The sequence below is a fragment of the Colobus angolensis genome, unplaced genomic scaffold (genome assembly GCF_000951035.1).
Source record: "Colobus angolensis palliatus isolate OR3802 unplaced genomic scaffold, Cang.pa_1.0 Scaffold74, whole genome shotgun sequence".
Taxonomy (NCBI): Eukaryota; Metazoa; Chordata; class Mammalia; order Primates; family Cercopithecidae; genus Colobus; species Colobus angolensis.
Genome location: NW_012121154.1, coordinates 2,020,017 through 2,029,726, shown reverse-complemented (window position 1 = coordinate 2,029,726; position 9,710 = coordinate 2,020,017). Strand labels below are relative to the sequence as shown.

Genomic DNA, 9,710 nt, shown 5'->3' with positions numbered 1-9,710 from the left:
ATATATACTTTAAAATACCTCAATATTGTTAGTCTCATACTAATAAATTTATATTATGTGGTTTCTACTTATCTAAAGAGAGCATAGATATAACAGTTTAATTCAGTACAACAAAAAGAAAATCCTCCTTCCTTTAACCATGCCTGTAAAAATAAATAAATAAATTTTAACAGTAACTGGCATGTTTAAAATCTCTCTGAGTTCTATAAAGGGACATAATATTTGATGAAAGAGAGTTTTCTCGGTGGAGTCTTCCAGAGGAAGACTTGGTCTTTCTGTCTCTATTACTGATTATCGCCTTAATAGAGGCTACGGTGGAAAGAATCCTTATTAGGCAGGGTTCTCAGAGCTCAACTTCAGGTGCAAATGCTTTTACATATTTTTAAAGGCATAGAAATTGTCTGATAGATCTTAATGTTGAGGAAAAATTGAGTAATAACTTTCTTAAATGACCCTTCTTTAGTCCTAATAATGCTTTTGTTTTCTCAAGTTGTTAGAAAGGAAAAATTAAGTATTTATTTGATGATTTAGATACAGGCTATTTGCTAAATAATTTTGAACTTTTCAAGACAGTTTCTTACAGCATAAAGACTGTATTCTGAGTAAGCAGCAGAAGAGACAACTATGTTGAACATAATTTGGTGTTTCTTTTCTCATCAATGAAAGACAATCCCCACTGACATTTTTGTTTTCTTACTTTTGGGGAGTCATTTACTCATATTTCAGAGAAGTGTATGTGTACTTATGAGGACAGTCATGTAAAACATGAGTTCTCTTTAAGCCTCGCATGACATTCACAGCTGTTCTAGGCAGCAGCAGGGAAAGTGGTGACAACCATCACTTGTAAAGCATCTTAACTTACACTCGAGTTGGAAAATAATGTAACTGTGGTGTATCAGCATGTAATCATCTTGATAATTATTTTCTATTTCTGAGTATTATAGGACTCAATGTCTACATATGCAAATAATTGGTTACTGTTGTAATAAATACGAATAGTTTCAGCTTCCAATTCATTCTCTTATGATATCTAGATAATTGAAAAAAAAATGGCCTGAATGATGACAGTCTTTATTAAACACAAATAAAAACAGAAACAAACCAAAGCCAAAAAGCTCATGTAGTAAGAAAAGGCTCAGAATGTGACAGTCTATAATATTTAACCCCAAAGTATTAATACCGTAAAATTTACCCAGCTAGAGCTGTTTCCCAATTTTAATCTCACACACACACACACACACACACACACACACACACACTCCCATGGAAGGTTAAAAAATTTAATTTAACATTTTTGTAGTGCAATATCATAGTATAAAAACTAATAACTGGGACTTAGAGTAAGAACAATGACCTTGAATCACAGTAGAAACCAAGAATTTGGAGCTTGGGATTGAAACCAAGTCCTATCACTAATTAGCTTTGTGATCCTGGGCAAGTTACTGTACCTGTCTGTGCCTGACATTCCTCATCTGCATAATGGAATTAATGATAATAGCATGTGTTTCATGGGATTATGATCAGTAGTAAGTTAATATTTGTAAAACATCTAGAAGAATATCCCCATATCCTAAGTGTTATATTACTGTTCAAATATAAGTAAATGAAACTAGCAAGTACAGCTATGATATTCAATGAATAAAAAATAGTTAAAAAAGAGAATGACCTAGGCCAGGTGCAGTGGCTCATGCCTGTAATCCCAGGAGTTTGGGAGGATGAGGCAGGCAGATCATCTGAGGTCAGGAGTTCGAGACCAGCCTGGCCAACATGGTGAAACTCAGTCTTTATTACAAATACAAAAATTACAGGTGCGGTAGTGCACACCTGTAATCCTAGCTACTCTGGAGGCTGAGGTAGGAGAATTGCTTGAATCCAGGAGGAGAAGGTTGCAGTGAGCCGAGATTGCATCACTGCACTTCAGCCTGGGCAACAGAACAAGACTCTGACAAGAAAAGAAAAGAATAACCTAATTAAAAAATGGGCTAAGTACTTGAATAGACATTTCTCCAAAGAAGACATATGAATGGCCAATGGGTACGTGAAAATTATTCATCACTAATCATCAGTGATATTGAAAACAAAACCACAATGAGATATCACTTCACATCTGTCAGGATGGATAATATGGATAATATCATAAAAACAAAAGGTGAGTATTAAGGAGGATGTGGGGAAATTGGAACCCTTGCACACTGTTAGTGGTAATGCAAAATGGTACTACCACTATGGAAAACAGTGTGGCAGTTCCTCAAAAAATTAAAAATAGAACTACTCCATGATGCAGCAATCCTGCTTCAGGATATTTATCTAAAATAATCAAAATTAAGATATCAAAGATATATGAAATATTATCACTCTTAGATTCACTGCAGCACTATTCACAATAGTCAAGACACAGAAACAACCTAAATATCTGTCAATAGATGAATGGATAAAGAAAATGTATGGGGTGTGTGTGTGTGTGTGTTTACACATTATATGTATACAATATATCTGGGATTATATATTATATACCTATATACGTATATATGAGACTTGTATCTATATATAAATATATATGATACATTTAGACATACACACATCATACATATATTTATATATGATATATGCATCATATATGTACATATCTATATACATGTGATACATATATAATATCTCTATATGTGCATATAAATATATATATATGGGATGTGTGTGTGTATATGCATAAAATGGGACTGCATTCATCCTTGAAAAACAAATAAATTCTACATACACTATGCAACAACATGAATAAATCTTAAGGACGTTATGTTGAGTGAAATAAGCCATTTGCAGAGAAATAAACACTGCATGATTCCACTTACATAAGGTATCCATAATAGTCAAAATAATAGAATCAAAAAGCAGAATGGTGGTTTCCAAGGGCTAGGAGGGAGCAAAATGGGAAGTTACCAATCAGTGGATATAAAGTTTCTGTTAGTTAAGAAGAACAGCGTTAGAGATCTGCTGTACAACATTGTACCTATACTCAATAATAATGGTTGGTAAATTTAAAAATTTAACGGGGTAGGCCTCATGGTAAATGTTCTTGTCACAATATTAAAAAGTGAGAAAATTAAAAAATGACTCCTGAAAATCATATTATTTAAAAAAAAACACGTTTCCACAAACATCATTATTACTTTATAATCAAGTCAGAAACCATCCTTGAAACAAATTCATATTGAGGAATTATTAAGGGGAAAATAGAGATGGTTGTACAGTATGCTTCCCAAATTTAATTAAGTTATATAACAGGAAGATGGAAACAGAATTCAGAAAGCATATCTACCAGCTGGTTCTCCTTTAAGAATGAACATATGAAAAGACAATATTCAGTAAAACTTGAGGAGTTAAGTCAATATTTTTTCTCAGATATTTTGGTAATTATTTTATACCTCTTGGTTGTAATATTCAGAATAAATCCAAAACGAAAAAACACATTTTTTTCCTCTAATATTAGGTCAATAAATAATCGTGACGTTAACATAACTTAAACTGTCATAGTAATATCAACAAACGTTTTAAAAATCATTTTACTTAAAATGCATGTAACAGCATTTTGAACTGCAGTTGTTTTTTGTTTTAAACAATTGTATAAACTCTAAAATACATTCCTACATCATTTGTGCTTTAAACGTGATTTATACTATTTGACAAAAAATTTTGACTGAGGGTTTTCTAAAATTCCTTTCTCATTTAAAAAATGCATGTTATTCTAAGGTACAATTAAGTAAAGAAAAGATAAATGCATACCAAAAAAGAGATAAATTAAGTGAACCATTATGACGTGGTCTTTTCAAAGCAGAAGTGGGGATTAGAAGACTCGAGCTATCTGCAGAACTGCATGTGAGAAATAATACTTCTCTGACATTTCCATCTAATTTAGAATAGCTGTCATTCTAGATAACTAAATCTTTCCAGTGATTCTATAAACATAAACATGCTGGGGATAAGCTCCATATTGTCAGCATGGTTACATCCTTATGACATAGTCCATTGTTTCTCAAAGTAACTAAAATTCTTAGTGAAATGTTAAATTTCAATGAAGGATGAAAATGCTAATACATCACTGCAAATAAATAATGGTTATTACAGCATATGTGGCTCTGGTGAATAGCAGAATTTATCACAATTAAATTAGGAATTAAATATGAGCTTAGGAAAATAATTTGATTATTAGGTTGGATACATACTGTACCAGGCCGTGGATAAGGAATTCTCCCATCATACTGCACCCAACGATGGTCTGCACTTTCCTTATGAGCATACGGACCATTAAAAACTGCTCTGATGTCCGCCATGCTATACACACAAACAGCAGAGCCTTTGAAGATGGAGCTGAAAAAAAAGCAACGTCATTCAATCATTCACTGATGAATTCAATAAACATTGACTGAGCACATACTATCAGTAGGTGCTGTGGACAAAATTTACTTAGCACATTAAATTTGATGAGTACTGTAGACACCATGTGCCTATGTCCTCAAGTGGCTTATAGCCAAGCAATTCTAAACAAGGTGTAAAAATAACTTCATTGCCAGTAAATATGGTAAGCAATGTGGAATATGCATGGGTACCCAGTGTTGGGCTGCCAACTAAGTTTTCAGGGAGGAGGTGTCATCTAAATTGACACCTGATAGATAAACAGAAATTATCTAAAACAAACCCTGGAGGATAAAGAGGAATATATGCATGAAAGATTGTTATATTTTTCTATATGTTCTTCTATTTTATTTAAAGTTATCACAGCGTAGTGCATTTCAAAGAGCTTACAAAATAAAAAGTGATATTATTTACTTTTTAAAAATAATTATATAAATATTTTAATAATAATCCTCTTATTTGTTTTTTTACAATGAATGAATATCCATAAATATTAGTTGCTAAATTACTTATATGATTTTTATTAAACTGATTTTAAAATGTTGAAATAATCTTTTTCTTTTTGGTCCTCCTTAAATTTATGAGTTTATGTATTACAGCAGCTCATCTTATACTGAAAGTAATTATAATTACACAAGATTAGAGAAAGTATTAAGAGGCAAAAAAGTCCATAGGAATTTTTTCAAATTTTTGCAAACTAACAAAAATGAACACTAATCAGATGTCTTTTTATTTTGCTTTATTTCTAGAAATTAAAAGATACTTTGAGTTGAAAACTTTTAATCATTCCCATTTTCAAAAATGAGATCACCCTTTATGATCTAAGAAATATATTAAGCATCTTAGCATTAACAAGCTAATGATCCTCTAGCATGGTAACTCAATTATTGGGACATTAATGGGAACCTTTAGAGAGGTAACAGTAAATAGGTAGGTGGGAGAAAAGTAGCTGCTGAGAGTAGAGGTGGTGTTGCCACAAAAATCACAGAATCTGCCTAGGATATTTTAAAGGTTATGATGCCTCATGCTTAATGGCATTGCCATTATTGCAGGTTAATTATGTCTTCTTGCCGGACAAAGGATGTGATATACATTCCAATGTCACCTTGGTCTTTAGGATGGCATTAAAAACAAAACAATAAAGTATAAGAAGAACAAAGAGCTAACTTGTAACTTCAAACTCTAGGTGGGCGAAACTTAATAGGAGAAAAAAATGAACTATCTTGGGGCTATATTTTCCTGGCACGTATCCGTGCCTTGTGTGTGGAGCACAGTGACTTCAAAGAAAGTGCTGCAATTGGAAAGGTGCCAGTGGAACTGGGATTGAGATACTTGACTAGAGGCACTTCTTATACCTTTTTATATTAGGATATAAATTAACAGAAAAATGGAGTCTAAAATAGCAGCTTCCTAGTATATCATCTTTATTCTCATATTTAAACATTCACATTCTATATCTTATAATTAACCAAATAGTGTTTTGTTTTCTGATATATTCTGAACCACAGTGCATTTCAGTTTATGAATAAGGTATTGTGAACTAAATGAGGATTGTGCCACAGAAAAAAAATTATATTGTGCATATAAATAGATTAAAAATTTATTCACTAGGAGGCAGTAAGACCTTTTCTTCAGTACCAATATCAGTATCTTCAATTCCTTTTATACTGATATCAATATACATTGATAACGATTGAGAGCAAAACTGTGGAAAATATGAAAACTATTTCCAGCAATGTAGGCAGTGATAGGGAACAGGAGTAAGGGTATGCTTTGAACATAGTCAAATTTAAGTTACTGAATTCAATAAAATTAAGGCAGGAGGACCTACATATTATTTGAGAAAGTTTCATAGATGCTAGTACAACCTTTTTTTCTTTTTTTTTTGGGACAGAATTTCCTTTTGTTGCTCAGGCTGGAGTGCAATGGTGCAATCTTGGCTCACTGCAACCTCCGCCTCTCAAGTTCAAGTGATTCTCCCGTCTCAGCCTCCTGAGTAGCTAGGATTACAGGCGCCCACCACCATACCTGACTAATTTTTTGTATTTTTAGTAGAGATGGGGTTTCACCATGTTGAGGAGGCTGGTCTCAAACTCCTGACCTCAGATGATCCACCTGCCTTGGTCTCCCAAAGTGTTGGGATTACAGGCGTGAGCCATCACGCCCAGCGATGCTAGTACAGCTTTTAAGGAAGTCAGAAGGTCTCAATGATAAGTACAGGAGAGCATTATGCAAAAAGAAGACAAAAATACAGGAGTAGAAAATATGAAATTATCTTCATTTTTAATCTCTTTTTTTTTTTTTTACTACTAATAGGCTGCTTCTCTTTGAGCAAGTAATGTAAACATTCTTTGCCTAAATTAGTAAAGCGGTGAAATACTCGTAACAGCCACACCTATCTTTGTAGAGTAACTGGGAAATGATAATAGGATAGCATGTGATAATGTTTTAAAACTTAAGAGTGTCCCATATCATGATTATAGCCTTAAAAATGAACTTAACCATTTTCCCACGTATTTCCTTAGATTTCCTTAGTACTATCACTATGACACCTATCTTGGAATTACTATGATTAATATATGCAAACACCATTTTTTTTTTTTTTTTTTTTTGGTGACAGGGTCTCTCTGTGTCACCCAGGCTGGAGTACAGTGGTATCATCATGGCTTACTGCAGCCTCTACCTCCCAGGCTCAAACAATCCTCTGACCTCAGCCTTCTGAGTAGCTGGGACTACAGACATGTGCCTCCATGCCCAGCTAAATTTTTTTATTTTTATTTTTGTAGAGACTGGGTCTCACTGTGTCGTCCAGGCTTGTCTTGAACTCCTGAACTCAAGTCATCCTCCCCTTGGACTCCCAAAGTGCTGGTATTATAGGAGTGAGCTGCTGAGCCCGGTCTGCATATGCCTTTTGTACACAGAAAATTTATTTTGGGATTTTATCTCACAGATATATTTGTTCCTATGGGGAATGGCATTTGAACAAGATTAGTCACTGAAACATTATATGCAACAGTCGGAGTTTGGAAATAACAGAAATGTCCACGTTCAGATGACTGGATAAACAATTTGTGGTAATTATTATAGCGAATGCTATGCTGGCGTAAAAAGAAAAAACATAATTTTTACATTGATATTAAATGACTTTTAAGGAACATTAAGTAAAATGGTAAAATGAAAAAAAAATGTTTATGACATGCTACTACAAAGGCAGGGACAAAAAGATCCTATAACTATATTGGCTTGCATATATATACAATTCTCTAGAAGCATTAAAAGCATTTTGTTGAACATACCTGGTTGTAGTAAAGACTCCGTATACTACAGGATTTCTTTCATCTCTTGTGGGGAGTAAATATATATCTTCTATTAAAGGGGAAAAATAAATATTTACTCTTATTTTTCAGTATTACATTTGCTTTTTTGTTAATAACACAACTGAAACTCTGAAAATCTAAACAGTTTATAAGATTAAAATAACGGAGGCACTATATTATGCCTTGAGAAATCAAATGTAAGATTTTTTTTTCTCACTGATTATGTAGAGTATGGTACAATTGATAATCTCTAAGGCAGTTTCTAATTAGAAATCTTTGATTTCATAGAAAATACAAACCAAAAAATAAGTAATTTTTACCCTCTAATGTAAAAAAGTTCTGTCCTATAATTGTGTCAAGTTAGTAATTAATTTACCTTTTTTTTCCTTTTTTTTTTTTTTTTTTGATAGAGTCTTGCTCTGTCACCCAGGCTAGAAAGCAGTGGCACGATCTCTCCTCACTGCAACCTCTCCCTCCTGGATTCAAGCAATTCTGCTACCTCAGCCTCCCAAGTAGCTGGGATTACAAGTGCCCACCACCAGCTCGGCTACTTTTTGTATTTTTAGTTAAGAGACAGGTTGAACTCCTGACCTCAAGTGATCTGCCTACCTCCGCCTCCCAAAGTGCTGGGATTACAGGCGTGAGCCACCATGCCCAGTCTCATTTACCTATTTGGTAACCATAAGGAAATAGTTACCCCAAAATCAGTGCAGTATTGACAGTAAGTTATGTGTGAATAATATTCTTTAAAAGATTAAGATGTGAATGTGCTTACATACAATATGAGAGGTCATCCATGATTACTCAATATATACTTTAAGCTTGTAAAATACACAATACTGATGAAATAATTTAATGATATAGATTATCATGTATACATTACATGGCAAAAACAAGAACAAGTTCAAGAAGCTAAAAGCTAATGATGCTAACATTATACACAACCAAAAAAGAAAAAAAATCATTCTAGGACTTGGAAGGAGTTTTTAAGGGAGTGAAGAGAAGTGAAATAGAAGAAGCTGTCTACTGCTTGTGCTTATTCTTTTCATCAACAAGTCGGAGGGACAGTGTTCACCAAATCTCCTGTACTTGCCAGCAGAGGGCATCTGTGGAACAAGGAATACAACTTTTCCTACCTATAGAGGGTAGCTCCTTTCAAAACGAAAGACTGCACGGAGAATGGATGAACTTTGTAGTTTCAGAGCTCATACCTTTCTGTGTCTTGCTGGAGTTTTGTTTCCTTCTCTTACTTTGAGGATTCTTACGAAGAGAAGAGTTACTGCATTACTACGTGTGCCCAGACCTAGAGCACTTCTGTGTACTTTGCGTGTGAATTTCAGTAAGAACCATGCCTGTAAGGTTTGCTCAGCTATAATTAATCAGGCCAAATTGGAGCCAAAGGGAAACAAATGCCAAGTTACTTAATTAGGCAGTAAGGCTTTTCCAAGAAAGAAGGAACTTACGAAGCTCATCAAAGTAAGTATCTGCCCCATCACTTCCAGGAATTGAGCAAATCAATCTGGCCTTAAGAAAAGTCGTCCACTTGTTTATCAGGCTGCGTTGTCCTCCTACATCATTCTGACATGGAAAAAAAAAAAAAAAAGATAAATATTTACCAACACAATTCTTTCACTCACTAAAACTGGTAGCTATTACAGGTATTACAGTGTTTTATTGATGCCATTGTTTACAAAGACACGGATCCAGATATTGAGTCCTTGAACTTTAAAATAAGGGAAAAGATAGTATATGCCCTCAATCTTAAATGTTTTTCTCATAGTTAAATGAATTCAATACAAGCAATTCAGCTCTACTGGATGAGTAGATGCATACAAGGTAATAGTAAAGGCAACTTGAAATTAAATCCCACCTGCCAATTTTTTGCTTCACAACCTGCAAGAGACTATTTATTTTTTTAAGTCTCTATTTTCTCATTGATAAAAAGATAAATCTCTTGAAATATGAAGTCTTTATTTTTATTTATTT

General features: G+C 33.7%; 1 protein-coding gene across 1 annotated transcript in view; it reads right to left on the bottom strand.

The window, feature by feature from the left end:
• SEMA3D (sema domain, immunoglobulin domain (Ig), short basic domain, secreted, (semaphorin) 3D) overlaps nt 1-9,710 on the bottom strand; it is a 201,857-nt gene that overhangs the window by 38,517 nt on the left and 153,630 nt on the right. The window contains exons 10-12 of the mRNA XM_011927680.1: nt 9,188-9,302; nt 7,704-7,773; nt 4,218-4,362 (exon numbers count right to left, since the gene is read on the bottom strand). Coding sequence (XP_011783070.1) covers nt 4,218-4,362; nt 7,704-7,773; nt 9,188-9,302 — 330 coding nt within the window. The remainder of the gene's footprint in view (nt 1-4,217; nt 4,363-7,703; nt 7,774-9,187; nt 9,303-9,710) is intronic.